This window comes from Chaetura pelagica, unplaced genomic scaffold (assembly GCF_000747805.2).
Source record: "Chaetura pelagica isolate M959 unplaced genomic scaffold, ChaPel_1.0 scaffold164, whole genome shotgun sequence".
NCBI classification, from domain to species: Eukaryota; Metazoa; Chordata; class Aves; order Apodiformes; family Apodidae; genus Chaetura; species Chaetura pelagica.
Window position 1 is genome coordinate 14,699 of NW_009952971.1, and position 16,562 is coordinate 31,260.

The 16,562-nt window shown below is 36.8% G+C and overlaps 1 protein-coding gene across 1 annotated transcript in view; it reads right to left on the minus strand.

The window, feature by feature from the left end:
* The window catches only part of LUZP2 (leucine zipper protein 2), a gene marked incomplete at its 3' end in the record, with an annotated part of 139,561 nt that overhangs the window by 14,497 nt on the left and 108,502 nt on the right, over positions 1-16,562 (minus strand). Inside the window, exons 6-7 of the mRNA XM_009995859.1 lie at positions 7,282-7,344; positions 4,720-4,782 (exon numbers count right to left, since the gene is read on the minus strand). Coding sequence (XP_009994161.1) covers positions 4,720-4,782; positions 7,282-7,344 — 126 coding nt within the window. The remainder of the gene's footprint in view (positions 1-4,719; positions 4,783-7,281; positions 7,345-16,562) is intronic.

Here is a 16,562-nt window from a genome sequence, read left to right on the forward strand (position 1 = left end):
ACACTAAAAAATTTCTGTCTAACGTCTAATGTAATTCTACCCTCTTTCAGCTTAAAACCATTTTTCCTCATCATTATCAGTCAATGCCCTTGTAAAAAGTCCCTTCCCAGCTTCCCTGTAGCCCCTTGAGGTACTGGAAGGTTGCTGTAAGGTCTCCTCAGAGACTTCTCTTTTCCAGGTTGAACAATCCAAACTCTCCCAGCCTGTCTTCATAAAATCAGTGGTGAAGAGAATGTACATTTATGAAATAGCTTGATTTGGGTCAAGCCTGACTGTCAACTGTATACAAACAGTTTGCAGAACTGAATTGGAAAACCTGAAACTTTTGCATCTTCATACATGTGTGAGCACACATTTCTGGAAATTATCAAAGATTTAAATTACATAATCAATTATTTCAAGCTCAAACAATGGGGTCATTTGTAATGTTCAACACAAGTTCTTGGCTGTCAGGTCTTCAGTGGTTTTGTGGGGTTTTGTTTTTCTTTAAACATTTCACCTCTTTTTCTGCAGAGGATGGAGAATCTCATAGTCTGCATCACAGAAAGACATACTTTGCAATTCTAGGAAACAGGTTTACTGTGGCATGTAATTAACTACTGCTAATAAGAAGGAAAACATGTGGTGGCATCAATTTTCCTTGAGAAGGAGGAGTGGTATAAATATTTACCACATCCAGTCAGGATGATATGAGAACAATTTCACATAATTTTGCTTTTCTTCAGCTTTATTTACCATATCAAATGCATGGTTTAAAATTTATTTTCACACATACAGATAATGAATTGATTAGCATAGCACTATGTTTTTTCAAAGAAAGTGGTTTTGACTTATAAGTACATGCCCTTTGCCCTTTCTATATAAAGGCAATTTGGGTGTCTCCCAGGCAAAAAAAAAATACTTCCTTGAAACAAGTCCTTGAAAGAAAATTAAAAAACATTATTTTAAACCCTGCCTTCTCTTTCTCATATGAGTCCATGTAAGACAAATCCATAAGTCAAGCCTAACTTTGAGATGCTGATGTGGCTCTGCTTAGGCCTCTGGAGGGATCGAGCACTCAGTACCTGAAACACTCTAGTGGAGCATAAAAAGGAAATGAAGTTAAATGAGGATCTTGCTCTTTATTTGTGGTACTGCTAGACCACTGTGAGGAGCAGGAGAAGTTGTCAATCACTGGGAGCAAGGTTGTCTTCTTCCCACCCTTGTTCCTCTCTCCCAGTTACCCTCACTAACCTTCCTGCCTGCCTTTCTCCTTTCCCTTTCTATTTGAGTACCTCGACCTCTGCTGCTTCCTGATGCCCCTGATCTCCCAGCACTGCATTTGTCTTCTCAGATGTCCTCTATTTCTATCTGGGCACCTGGTGGCTCTACACATGTGGAGAGGTCCAAGGGCCCCCCTACCAGCATCAGGGGCAAGCAGTTCATCAGTGTAAACTCCCACCTTGGCAGTGACAATCCAGAAACCAGCCACAACCACGTGCCCAACTGGAGCAAATGTGGTTTGGTTCTCAGAGGAAGGTGGACAATTATAAACCATCTCACTCATGGTTAGACCATGTACAGAATGCTTATTAGAAATCACCTAATTTGTTGTAAGGCAGATGCCATCTACTCCTTTTTTAAATTTAAATTTACTGTGGAACAAAGATGAAGTACATTGGCAGGCTTGGTATCATTAGCTGTTGCTCACGTTGGAACCTTCTTGGATTTTAGGGCTGTCTGTCAATCTATTTTGCCTCAGAACTGAAATGACAAACGAGGAAGCAGACTAAGCAGTAAATTCATAACTCTGAAATTCTGAAACAGAATCCTTAGAAATTCATCACAAAAAATGTACATAGAAATACTCAAGCTGTACCCGTGAACTGTTCTCACCTTGTAAATTTCAAAGAACGATTTCAAAACTACAAGAGACTTTTATAAACTGATAGTGAAAGTTATTGCTGAATTAATTTGTCTTCATCTCAAATTTCTATCAGGCATACACATATATTTGTGTTTCATGAAAAAACCCACACAACTTATTTTTAACCTTTTTCTAGTTTAGTAAAACATGACTTCTTCTAGGACAGTATAGTCAAATGATAGGAAGGACAGTTAATGATGGAGAAGTAATTTGAAAACAAGTGTTTAAGAATGCCTGAAACAAATGTAAAACACAATTTAGCAAAGCATTTAAATTTAAGAGTACTTCACTGAATTAGGGTTTTAGGACCATAGTTAAATTACTGTAATTAAGAGTGGACTCATTCTGAACTTGTAAATACCTAGTTACAAAGGCAGCTATAAAATTAAGAAGCTTGAGTGGACATTTCATCACTTACAATGAGAAAAAAAAATATATATAGATAGAGGAACATATGTGCAACATAGTTAATCAACGAGATTACAAACCACTTTGAAATCATAAGAAGAGTAATACATGCCAAATATGATGAACTCATTTTTACTTACTACCACTTGGTTAAGCTAAGGTCACATATTGTTAAAAGTAGATATAATTTACCAATTCACTGGAGTATTAAAGAGGAAAGCTGTCTTTTTTTCCCTTTTCATCTTCCACTCCCACTTCATCCCCACAGCTCTAGTGAGTACAGAGTCATTGACAATAATAGTTACTAGAATTTCCAAACTAGTTTCTCCATGTTGATTATGCAAAACAAAAAGCAAACACCCCACCTCTTACTTCACATATATCTTCACAATTAATTCCACCACAGAAACCAAAGGCTTAATAGGCTTGGACAGAAGCATTCCCTCATGCCCTTTAGGAATCTCATGTGAGCTTTACATCCTTCTGGTGAACTGCTCTGAGAAGTTTGCAATGTCAAGGAGTTTAAGGCATAATTCATGTGGTTAAAGGTAAACATATTCTTTAGGACAAAATGTGTTTCCCCAACTCTCCAGGGATGAGAAATGGAGTCTACAGTGCAGACATCTATATGCAATCAGAAGAAACCCACTTCTACTCACATTCCCACTGTCTCCCTTACAGCATGAGTAAACTCCACCCCTTCTGTCACAAAGCCTTGATCATTGTATCTGTACCTTAATGGCTGAATTGTCATAGTTTACTGAACCAGGATCAGGAGAAGGTGGATTTCACTTCATGTATGCCAGTGACTTCCCAGAAAGCCTCTCCAATTTGCTTGCTCCTTCATGGTTGTGTTTCCCTCCTCTGTTTCTGCAAGCTGTTTTCTTACTACACAACCTGGCATAATTCAGATCCCTTTTCAGGATCAGTGCATATTAGTATGACAAAAACAAGAAGTAGATAGTAGTACCCAACAGATCTTTTGTCTCAGCCAAAGGAAACAAGTTTTAACACCCAGGCAAGTTTAGAGCTATTATCTTTTCCTCTGTTCAAGCTCTCAGTTATAGCTAAACTGAATTTGAAGGGAAAAAAAAAGTGCTATTTTTCATGTTACTTTGTATTAAAATTTAACTTCCTAGATGTATAATATGCCTAGGTTTTAACTCTAAATCTGTTCCCCTGGTTAGTGTCTTATGATGACCAGAAATAAAAGTGCCTGAAAAGCCTTGGAATCAACCTGTGCATGGGGGGAAAAAAAAAAAAAAAAAAAAAAAAAAAAAAGGAAAAAAAGAAGCAAAAAAACCCCAAACTCCACAGAAATTACACTGCATATTTTAACTTACATTACTGCATCTTTACAGTACTATGCATAGAGTAGTGAAAGTTAAATACTTCCAGAAGGCAATTTGGACCTCATATTGAGATGAATTACTTTGCAATATTTCTAGCTCTAGTCACTTTGAAGATGAGTACTTATCTTCATCCTTTATGCTGGGAATAAAAGCCTTACTCAATTAGCAGCCTCCAGTCAGGTGTCCTGAACCTCTCTCCTCCTCCTTTAACAGAGATTAACTTTGCAAGGATTTGATGCCCTTTAGCAAAATTTCTATATATTTTGCCTTTCACCTCCCCACATCCATTTTTTTTTCTTTCTTTAAATGCACTAGCTAGACAGGGTATTCATCTGGATTGCATGAGTCACAGACATTTTTTCTTTTATTTTATTTTTTGTTTGTTTGGTTTGGTTTGGTTTTGGTTTGGGTTTTTTTGGTTTTTCCCCCAGAAGTTTCAGTTTTGGTAAAGATGTTTCAGCCTATAACAAGAATTTGGATGCCACTCCACTACTCAAATTTATCATAAAGTTTTGCTTTAAGTGTTAACAATTACTGACATTGCCACGGAGCACTGCTAATCAAAGAAAAAGGAAAAACCATATGTAAAATATTCTATTATTCAGTTAGAAAGGTGAAAAATGTGTTACAGAATCTATGGAACACAGCAACAGGTTTTGGCCACCAGCAGGAAATGCGAACACTGTTTTATGTGAAGATATTAATAATCTAAACACTTACCACTGCTTTTGCCTATTTAAAAACAAAGATGCCAGAAAACTTTTCAGGCTTTGAATGGATTCTTTCTTGCCCCCAGAAAGCAATTTAATAAAAAGCACAATCCGTTTGATGGTGGTTTGCAAAAACCCCAAAAGCAATTCAAATAGATGTTTTTTCTGAAATTGTCTTATGGTATTATGTCTATCTTTGGTGTTTTGAGCTCTTTTTGGTATGGTGAAAAGGAAATGACTCCTTAGAACTCCAGTACTAAAGGCAGCTATCATACTCCTACATTCTTTCCATACTAAATTAACCTTAATACTTGTTAGCTGCCTACAGTGAAATAAAACTTACCTTAAAAATCAAATCCTTTTTCCCATAACGAAGCTCCTTCAGCTGTGCTTGAATCTTTTTTGACTGAAGAAAAAAAAAAAAAAGATCAGGTGATTGTCTTTTTTATTTTAAATATTTACTTTTTAGATCAGAAAGAAAAGAAGCAGCAAGTTCTCACAATGGCAGAAAGTAGATAAGCTTTAAAATGCAGAAAGATAACCAAAGTCTACTACTTTTCCAGGGTATCATGTCTAAACCAGGCAAAAGGATCAAGGAAAGTGTAAAAAAGCACTTGACTACAGAACATACATGATTTATTATTGTGAGTAATCTTTTAGCTTATACATTTTAGACATGAGATGTTATCAGTACTTTCCCTGAAGCATAACTGAAGGCAGCACCTTCCAAGTGAAGAATCTTCTTATCTTAGAGGGGAAAAAAGTTTCCATGGTGTTGAAAAAGCACTGACTACAGAACATACATGATTTATTATTGTGAGTAATCTTTTAGCTTATACATTTTAGACATGAGATGTTATCAGTACTTTCCCTGAAGCATAACTGAAGGCAGCACCTTCCAAGTGAAGAATCTTCTTATCTTAGAGGGGAAAAAAGTTTCCATGGTGTTGCAAAGGTTCTTCTTTAGAATGACCAGGAAGTTGCAGGTAGCATCCAAATGAATTACATTCTGAGTTTGTGATCATGTCCACTAAAATATGCATAGTTTTCTGATTTATGTCAGTTTAGACTGACATTTATTTGAAATATTGTTAAATTTTATCCTTAAAAGTAATCGTAAGTAATTGTCTATATATTAATTTATTGTAAAGCAGTTGATTTTTTCTTTATACTACACCAAACTGTCTGAGGAACATGGTTTCACCCTTTATCTAAGAATCCTGTCAAAATTATTTGTTTTCACTAAAATCCACATTCTCAACTAATATTTAATAAGTTTTCTCACAATAATTTATGCCAAAAGTTTAGAACTCCTTGGAATGGATTAGAAGTCCCTTCCACATTTCCTGAAACTGCAGATCCATAAACATATTACACATAGTAGTGTATCTTCAATAAATTAGAGCTTTTAGAAAGATTTGATATCTTTACAATTGGGCAGCCAAATTCAGTGACAAACTTGTGGGAAGGATGAATGAACCTAAAATTAAAATTTTAGAACTAGCTTGAAATATTTAAGAAGTATGGCCAAATTTTTTATTGTACCCCATAAGATCTGGAAAAATGAGCCAAGATCAGTTCAATTAATTTCTTCCCTCTGTAACTATGTCTGCTGTTACTTCATCTAGACAGCAGAAAGTGCCCAGAGCCCTGGCCTCTGATCAGATAATGCAGTATGGAATGTGTTCCACGTTAAAGACCAGGGAGAAAACTTTAACCAACTGTAATTGTTTTAGGAGTTGGGCTTAAGAAAATATACAGTCTCTATGACTTAGAAGGTATCTAAAATGGCAAGAAAGGAATCTTCAAGTTAATTGCCAAACATTGAAGATCTTATGCAGGTAAGAAAAAGGAACTTGGACAGGAAAGCAGAAAGCTATGTGGCACACACTGCCAATTGTTTAAACAGTGAACAAGGGAAGAAAATATATTTGTATTCATACACCACGGCATGTTAGAAAGCAACAATGGTGATATAGGAAGATAACAGATTTCAACAAACTAGCAAAAAATCAAACAAATCCACAACCCTGTTATTTCCTACCACTGAGGATTTCTCAGAAACAGTGGTTGCAGATCTTTAGTTAGGTTAAATAGCTAATATAACTAGAAATCACTAATTTGACCTCTTACATTTTGACCTCTTAGTTAAAAATTAGAGTCTTTAATGAAGAAAACATATTCAACAGTAATTATGAAAATTTTAGTCATGAAGAAAAGTGTTACAATTCTGTTTCGTTTTGGCAAGGTGCAATGGCTTTCACTGAAATTATATATACAAAAAATATGACTGAAGTAATGGAAATATGTAAACCAGATTCACATATAGTAATATCCTCTTTCATGAAAAGTTAAAAAGCTAAAGAGAGTGCTTGCATAAATTCAGTTACTTGCACTTTTATGCATTTGGAAAAAAAACCCCAGGGCTTTTGTAGCAAGTATCTTTGCTAGCTTGCTCTTCAGAAGAGGGAAGATTTCTTTCCCTCTCTGTCATAAAGTGACCTTTTTTCCTTGAAGTAATGAAACATTGTAGGAATCAATAATAATAAATCTTTCCTGCCTCTGTAACTTAATTTCAAAAAAGGCATTAAGTTATTCCTGTCTTAGTCTGGGCATGGAGATCATGGAAAGGAAATCAGTTTTATATATGCCATAGATGTATAATAAACATCTAGATAGCAGCTACATATACTCTTCATAAGCATGCCCAAACTTTCTCTAAAAGTTGAGTTTGCAGCTTGCTTTCTAATACATTTGGGTACACAGAAATGAGTAGAGATGAGAGAGCTGTAGTAACACCATAGACACCTAATACGTGAGCTACACCAGAACCTCAGTACAAAAGACTTTGATGTAAACTTCTTTTCAGTATGTTAGATTTAGAATAGAGAGGAACTTCACTTACCTCTTCTGCATGAATACCACAAAGCTTGTTTCCTGACAGGAGCTTGTTTTTGAGGCTTTTGTTCTGAGAGGGAGGAGAAAAAAGTAATATAGTTTTATTACCGAGTTACTGAAATATTGAGGTATCCTCTAAATATTTGATCATACTGGTTTTATTTTATACATGGATAACATCTTCAAGTCACCAGCAAAGACACAGATAAGAAGACAAGATAGATGCATCATAGCACAATATCCTCTCATACAGGATTCTAAAAGGCTGTAACTTTGCATCAAAACCTGCTTCCACAGGGACAGGACTGCACACAGACAGATACCTTCCGGCAACCGAAAGCAATTTAGATTGGATGTACTGAGGGGAAAAATAGGAAAGAAAAAACCTTCTAATCCTTACCTGGTGTCAACTGCATCGATCAATATCATTGTCAGTAAATCATTACAACAACTGAGTAATAGGTCCAAGATGTCATCACTTGGCCTTGATCAAAATCATGGGTTCCTTTTTTTTAGATTTCGTAATTTAAAACTGCAAGTAATCAAAAACTTCAGTAGGCTTCCTACCTGACAGCATTTTGCCCACTCAGTATGCTTTTTGATATAAGAGTTTAAAATCTAGTTCTCCTCATTTTCAGGGAAAATAACAAACTTTGATAAAATGAATTTTCAATACTCTGGTCATTCTTTCTGCACTCCTCACTCATATTATCCCATAACTGACAGTCAAGGATAAAGATTTTTCTGCAGTGTGGACATCTTTCAAAAATGGTCAGAAACATAAGGATTCAATAAGCAGATCTTCAAGTGCTGGAGATTACATGCTTACACTAAAAAAAAACAACAAAAAGAACATCAAAAGCAATTTCTCCTTTGCTAATGAACTGTAAACATACCTACAGAATCCTACCCCCATTTCAGGAACGTGTTTTTATTACTGAATAGCAATAAATTTATTTTTTTTTCAAGATTGAAAGCTGACATGTTGAGAAAAGGGATAATTCTACCCATGAAGTAAGTTCCAATTTAGGTCCACATCCCACTGAAACAGTGGAAGCTTTTTTTCTGGAATTAGCAGCTTAGAGTTTGGCTTGAAAAAACCTTTCAGATTAAAGTGAATGGAAAAACCATAAAATTCCAGCTGAAAGCTCCTCTGCACAACTCCAAAATAAGCAGGAGATATGAGACCATTTCACATGTGTCACTGTTCCTATCTACTGTACACCAATCCACACTGCTGCAGGAACAATCAATCTTTTCCAGCTGTTTGACATGGGCACCCACAGCTCTGTAATGCAACAGAAAGGAATCGTGATATCATTTTGAATGAGACAACCCCAGATGCTGCCTCACAAAATGTGATTTACAAAGGGCTGAGTACATGGAAAGGGAGAATAAATGTTGTTCTCATCTCACAGTCAATTACTTTTAGTTCCTTATTTGAAAATGGTGTGGTAGCTCATCACAGAGCAGTACTAACCACCACTGTAGAAAGACAGAACAAGACAACTGGCTCTGAAAAAAGGGAACTGATTATCAGACAGAAGATGAACAAAGATAAAGCAAACAGAAACTCAAGCAATGACACACACCCAGCCCAGCTATTGCCCACCAGGGTACACCTGAGGAGCGATGCTCTACTGTGAACACGCAGGAGATGTGACTGGTTTAACATAAAAGATCAGCATCACCTCTTGGGGAGATGGTGAGACAGATGTGCCAAAGGCACTGCTTCATTAGGGAATTGTACTTAATTAACCCAGGAAGTCAAGTCATCACTTTGCTTGGACTAGCTTCATTATCCTCCAGTTCCCCTAGAGCCCAGCAATGGTTTGTTTAGATAACAAATGAATGAGTTGTAATCCTTACATTTTTATTAATTTATCTTCATTTTGTCAAATATAAACTACTGTGAGAAATACTACTATTAATACAGTAACACTTCACAAGTAACTTCCAGAGATGCTGTTTTGAGGAGGCCCTGCAATAACCCACAATGTGAAGAACTGAAGCCAACCACTGTGGAAGGACACACATTGTACTAATGGCTGTCACAATTTCCACATTATATACTTTACAGTTCATTACAGATCACTGCAGGTTAAAAACAAAACTTGATGGAGATACTGTAAGTTAGAAGAGGGACTCCATTTTGGAGATTTAGCCAGATTTAGCCAGGTTTACCAGTCCTGTCTCACTAACCAGTCTACTAGCAACAACAAAAACATAGGGTTCTTGAAACACAGGTAAAACAGTCCTGATTTAATCTACACTTTAATAATGTTTTTAGAAATGAGACCAAGCATTAAAGGTTATAACTGTCAAATATAGCTTTGCATCCCAATTAATATTGATACTTTTCAATAGCAGAAAATGAAGTAGAACTGAGCTTGATTTAACTTGGATTGTGAATTACATATTTCAAAACAAAGAGTCAGTTAATACCAGATCAACTAATCAGGGAGGTTTTTACATTACAAATGCTTATTGAGTCACAACAGAACTCTGACTTCTAAATCTTAAGATAAGGACTAAAGATTATGTGTTTTATTTTCCTGTTAAACATTCTTCAAAGAACAACAAATAAGTGAAATTGCCTAGAATTTTATACAGGTTGTGTTTCAAAGTTTTTTGTTTCTTCTTAAGTACTTTAACCAAAAAGGTCTGGGACATTCCATGTTTAATAACCAATATAAATTTAAGAAATTAAGTATCTGTAAACATGTCTGTAATAGCTCCTTTTAAAATTATATAGGTTAGCTATTTTAATTAGACATGGTCTTTCAGATTGAGAGAACAAAGGATACCATTATATTGAAACTGAGTAGGTATTTTGATGTATTTTAACATCTTAGAAAGCTCATAGCACAATCTGTTAGCTGGAGTGTTTGTATGTAATCATATAATTAAGCAAAGTTACTGTAGCATTAAACTCTTCATTTACTAAATCTTGTAACTTATTTCCATCAGTAGTTTCAGTGCTTCCCTAAGTTCAGGTGCAGAAAACTGTTGTCAGTGGGTGCCACATGTGCAAGAATCCTGTTTTTTCCCGTGCAGCTGATTCTTGCAGTCCTGGTACCTCCACTCAAAAAATAGCACCACAGTTGAGCACAGTGTCTATCAGTGTCTCCAAAACAAGGGAGAACTTGTCAGATTTGTTAACATTTTTCATAGAGATTCCATACCAAAACCAAAAAGCTTTCTGCCTCATTCCTGAGCAGATTTGTCAGTCAGTCCCTGTGCATCTTTTTTTCCTTTCCTCATATACTGACATAAATTTTGCATGTTTTTTTTGAGTTCTGATTTTATTTTCAATATGTGAGACTGGGTTTAACAGATGCTGAATTAACTACATGAATACTGACAGTTACCCTGCATTTACATTGACTAAAGATTTCCCAGTGATATTAAAGCACAGAGAAGAAGTTGCAGCATCACAGTTGCTTTTGCCTGTATGTCTTTGGAACCTGCAAAGACAAAAAAATCCTTGCTTGCTGGCTAGAGGTGTATTTATTCCTTTCTATTCCTAACTTTTGAAAATAGTCCCTTCATTTCTGTCACTTCTTCTCTTGGATTAAGGACAAGCAGCTGGCCAGAACATTCACCTGACATCTGAAGAGATGCACTCATGTTATTACAAAAGCAGCAATCCCTGCCCTGACAGATTGAGCACATCACCTCTCTACAGAAGGAGAGTGAAATATAATACTGAGAGACATGACTACCTTAGCATTCTCAGAAAACAACAACCAATATGCCAATGGTCCTTCCTTTGCATATTGTCACAGAATATAACTTTTATCCCAAGAAAATTCAGGTCTCCTCTTCTTTCTCCCTACAATATCAAAGGATAATGATAGAAAAGTATGACAAGGGCTTTCTAGGGTTTTTTTGTTTGTTTTGGTTGGGGTTTTTTGTTTGTTTGGGTTTTTTTACTTCCTAGCTCCCTATTAGAAAGCTTGAACAAAGACTTAAAAAAGAAAAGCACAAATTAAAGCTTGAAAAGCTTAAAAGAAACACTTTAACAGTTGCAGTTTTAGTTCCTTCCTTTTCTGCAAACTCATTTTATTATCATCATTAATTATATGGCTACATACTGGATTTTTTATAATCTCCCCTCCTTATTTAGCATGTACAATAAACACCTTCTGAGTCAAGAGCCACAGTTTATAGGCATTGTTAAATGTGACAAACTACTCCTGAGTCCAGTGTAAAGGGGTTTAACACTACTGTAAGTCTGAAGTTATGCAGATAAACGTTTATCTGCTGTATCATATAGTGTAGTTACAGAAGGGTAAAATTTGCCATTGATGCAAAAGGCACAACTTTTCAGATGTAATTCCTTAAGTTAGGTTATCCTGACCTCTGGCCACACAGGTGAGTGTTTTAATTCTCTTATATTTATGCATCATAATTCAAAATATACACATTAGTTTTGAATGCTATTTGAAATAGCATCAGGATCTCAATCTGGGAGGAACACAGTGTACAACGTAGATATCATCAGTACAAAACAAGTTTAGTTTGCCTGCTAGCCTTTGAAAACATGAGGACACAAAGCATGTTCAAGGAAAGAAAATCACTTTCTCTCTCAGAAAATTATTCTCAGCAATCAACCTCAATTCAGACATTTTATCTGAGGTCTGACAGCAGTTGTTTGTTGTACACAAGATAAATTTGGCTCTGCCTCCCCTTGATGAATAGTGCAAATCAAACCATGTTGAGCCCCTGCTCATCATTGGACCATTTCTCTCTCATGGTCATCCCATTAAAAAAAACAAAACGACCTAAACCCAAGAGCAACAAAAAAACCTGGACACTACTCAGTGGGAGTTACAGGGCCAATTGCCAAGATGAACTGTTTTCCATCTTCTGTTAAACTGAAGCAGTTTGCTGCAGCCTTAGGAGGGAAATCAGAAGACAGCAACAGACCAAAATCAAATATCTGAACTTATCTGATAACACAATGTATCAGTACCCATTTTGCTTTGAATATTAGCTTTGTATTTCACAATGATGAAAAATGCTTTATAAAGGATGAACTAGTGTGACTGCTTTAATCCCAGCAGGGTTGGCTCAGCCTGTCATCTTTCTGAGACAGATAAATTGAGTTTCCTGCACTCTACTGTGAGGTTTTTCAGAGAAGACCTTAAAAACTGTATTTCTACATTTCCTTTATGGCCAGTGAAGACACTGTGACTTTTTGTAAGAACAGGAGTTTGCCTTGATATTCTTGAGGATGCTTGGGTCTCTTTTCCCTACAGTTTTCAACGCTGAAGGCTGCTGAACAGCTGAAGGACTCTGCCCCATCCGTGCATTTTAGTAGTGACGATGCATATACGAACTGCACGCTTTTCAGGTCTGTATCTAAGCTCAGAAAGTAGCATTGTCCTTCTAGATCTAAATATCTGGGAAAAGCCCACTATCACTGTGGTCAGGCTTCACCCTCTCCATACACAGAAATGCCCACTGACTCCTCTCTCTGTGCTGTATTTAGAAGACACATGCAACACGCAGAGCTGCCAGATAAACTGGGTAACCCCAGCAAGCATGTCACCTTGCTGCTGCTGTAAGTTTAGACATATTTGGACTTCTACTGTCCTGTTTTGTTGGTCTGGGTTTTTTTTCCATAACCTGCCCCTGTCTTACACTGTTGAACTAGACATGAAGGCACAAAAGAGCAAGCTTCCCCAAGCAAGCAGCATACATTTACTCTGCGTATCTATGCTTTCTACCACTAGAGGCTGCTATTTTTTCCCCTGAATTTCAGGTGGCCAAGCTGAGCTGAAGGAGTTGATGAGCAACGTGTAAAAATCTTCTACTTGACCTTTCAGCAAGAGTTCTGGGTTGGGTGCTACAGGCACAGCTATTTAGAAGCATACTATTTCCACAGATCCCCAGGCAGGCAGGGGAACCAACAACACAGTCTGCTAGTGAACTAAGAACAGACTTTGGTTGTTTAGCTGCGAAGTGCTGTGTCCACAACTTCTAAACATTAATCCAGAATAATTTTTGCTCTGGGGAAGCACACAGAGAAAGGGGAGGGCAAAGTCTGAAATACACCAAGACACACAGAGCTTCCTCCTGAGGAAACCAGGCTCTGTTGACATCCTGTCCTCTCGGTGCATATATTACAATTACACACAGCAATAACCCAAATTTATACATCTCTAGCAAATAAGTAATTCCTTGTGCCTGAGACACAGTTTCCTACAGTTGTGCCCTGTATAAACCCATAGTGTAAAACTGGAATACAACACCACTATCTTCTATCTGTACTTTATCAGCTATCATTGGCCAGATGACAATACCAATAACTTCAGGCATCTGCTTCTTCTTGCACGACCACTACTCAAGTCCTGCCTCATGTGAAGTTTGTTGCTGGTGGCCTCTACTAATGCTGTGCATCACCTCTAATTCTCTCCATTAAGGAAGTTGTGTTTGTTTTGCACTAGTGAAGCAGTATGAGGCTGCCTGAAGCTGCAGCTACAACCATGGTTTTGCTGCATCGTGAAATGGTTGCTATAACAATGGCAGCACAATGTTAAATGAAGGAGGAGTTACAGGAGTAAGGAGATGGAGAATAACAATAATAAAAAGAAAAGGATACATTTTGAGTACTTGGTTTTGTTGTTTTCCCCCAATCTATCCAAATGTAAACATGAGAAGGAATATATATATATAAAACACATTGCAGCATGTTGCACTGGATCTGTTATAGACACTAAATTGTCTCTCACATTCCCACCTGATCATGCAAAAAAACCTTGGAAATATAATACAGAAAAAACCCCAAACATAGCACATGTGGAGATTTTATTCTATCCTAGCTGTGGACCAGATTGTGGTATAAATGTGAGGCTGCCTACCATTCAAAGGGAAACAGCAGCTTAAAGGCAGTCAGAAGTCTTTCCAAGGCTAAAAAATGCATTTAATCTGTTGCACAACAATACTGTTATGCAAATACAGAGTCATTCCTCATGCATATGTGCTTTTTTCAGAATCCTTTCATATATTTCAACTTTGTAATGTTTCCACACAGAAAGTCTAAACACAAGATCCTCCAGAAAAGCTGGAGGATCCTACAAAAATTAATGATTCAAGAGGGATTTCTATCTCTAAAGCAGAAATAATTCATAGCTTGGCACGACTTAACAGGAAAGTTTAATTCCCAAGTCCAGTTGTCCTCAGTATTAGTATTTGCATCACTCAGTAGTCAAGAGAACTAGTTGCAGACCAAAGCCCAGTCATTCATAGATATGCAGTTCTTGTGTCTGAGCCTTCTTTCCCACCATACGCCAGCCTGTAATAACAGACTAGGGTGACACTATTCTCTTCTCCTCAAGATGAAGTGGTCTTCAAAGCAGCTGGATTTAATATGCCATTCACCCTTATTAGGCACTGACAAGCCATCAGAATTCTGAGCAGGATTTGAGAACTGCTGCTGTATTTCAGAACTTAACATTTTTACAGAGTGAGTTAAGATGCTGATTTTCCACAGCAGTCTTTTATATTAAAAATGTGCTATGGTATCTAAGGAATTAAGACACTTTAGAACTCAATTATTCATGATTGTTATCACAAATACTTGTGCTCAGAATTCAAGAGAAATTCATAGTCACCAGCTATCTAGCAGTCCTAGCACTTTCTCAGGTGAAAAACCCTTTAAAAATTCTAATAAAATTAGAGACACTTATTTTAGCAATTCCTACTACATTTAAACTATTTGCACTACATTTAGAGGTGTGGGATTTGTTTTTCATCCTTTTTGGACTACTTTGAATGGCATGTCTCTAAGTCAAAGCAGGTTCTGCTCTACGGTTCTCATCTAGAGTGAGGTTTATTTTCCATCCAGCAGTCAGATGGAGAATGATGCCTACTCAGAAAGCTGCAATTAATTTGTGTGGACACTCATTTGGAAGTTTTCCTCATTTTTTCTGTTTGTCATGTGGAATTTAGTCTTCACTATGATCTGTAAGCAGCTTGTCTCTTCCTGCTATCACTGCCATGTGCCAATAAAATAAAATAACATCACAGAATCATAGGATACCTAGAGTTAGAAGGGACCCATAAGGATGACTGAATCCAACTCTGCTTCTCACAGAACTACCTAACACTAAACCACATGACTAAGAGCATCATCCAGACACTCCTTGAACTCTAACAGGCTTGGTGCCACAACCACTTCCCTGCAAAGCCTGTTCTAGTGACCAGCCACCCCCTCAGTGAAGAACGTGCCCTGATGCAGCTTCATTCCATTTTCACATGTAAATAAAATAAATCAAATTAAATTAAAAAAAAAATAAAAAGGGGACACTGGACACATCTGCACTGCAAAAGTTAGATTATAGGACACTGATACTCCTCTAATACTTGGGAACATGCTTCACTCTTCTTTAATCCAAAGCTTTTTCTTTTATCTGAAATAACCAAAATTGTGCAACTTTTCATACTTGCTAAAACTCGCACCTGAACATTAATATTCTGCCAGAGTTTGCAATTATACATCCACAGACAAAAATATTGCTTTCAGAAAAAATAAAGCATGTTCCCAAATGACTTTGTATTTATAGGGTTAGGATGCAATATCAAATGTTGTTACACACAACCTTTTATATGCATGTTTTAAATCGTGGTGTGGGGGAAAAAAAACACTCATCACCCTACTCTTAGAAACAGTAGATTTTTATCTTACAGCAATGAATCAGTATACTGGGCCAGGTATTCTTGTTTTTCCTAGGTGCTTTTCTTTTGGATTGTAAGGGGTCAGAGCCATTCATTTTCCTTATCTCTGAGTAAAGAGATAGGAAAACAATAAATAAAAATATGTATTAGACTGATTGAATTTTCAATTACACCTTTCCAGTCATTTCAACAGGACCTTGTTATGAAAAAGCAAATGCCAGTTCTGATTCTTTCTGGGTCAGATATTCTAATAAAAAAACATAACAGTGCATTAAATGCAGAATCCTATTTTACAGAATTTATGTCTGAAATGAAGGGCAATTGCCTATGCCATGTAGGATTATCTAGAGAAGAAATCTGACAATTCTTTGATCTTTCCCTTTGGTAGAGGTGGCTGAGTGCCCTGGGGATGGCCTGTGGGATGAATAAAGCAGAACACCTTGTTAGGTAGGTGTTAGCTTACAGCTCCTTCTTTTCATTTGTTCAGCATTTGTGAACAGAATGGTGAAAAGAAGCTGGTGCTGCTGCAAGATGCAGGTTAGGCTTAAAAAAAAGAAGGCTCGATGACAGCTCTATTAAAGCAAGATGAAAGAAAGGGAAAGA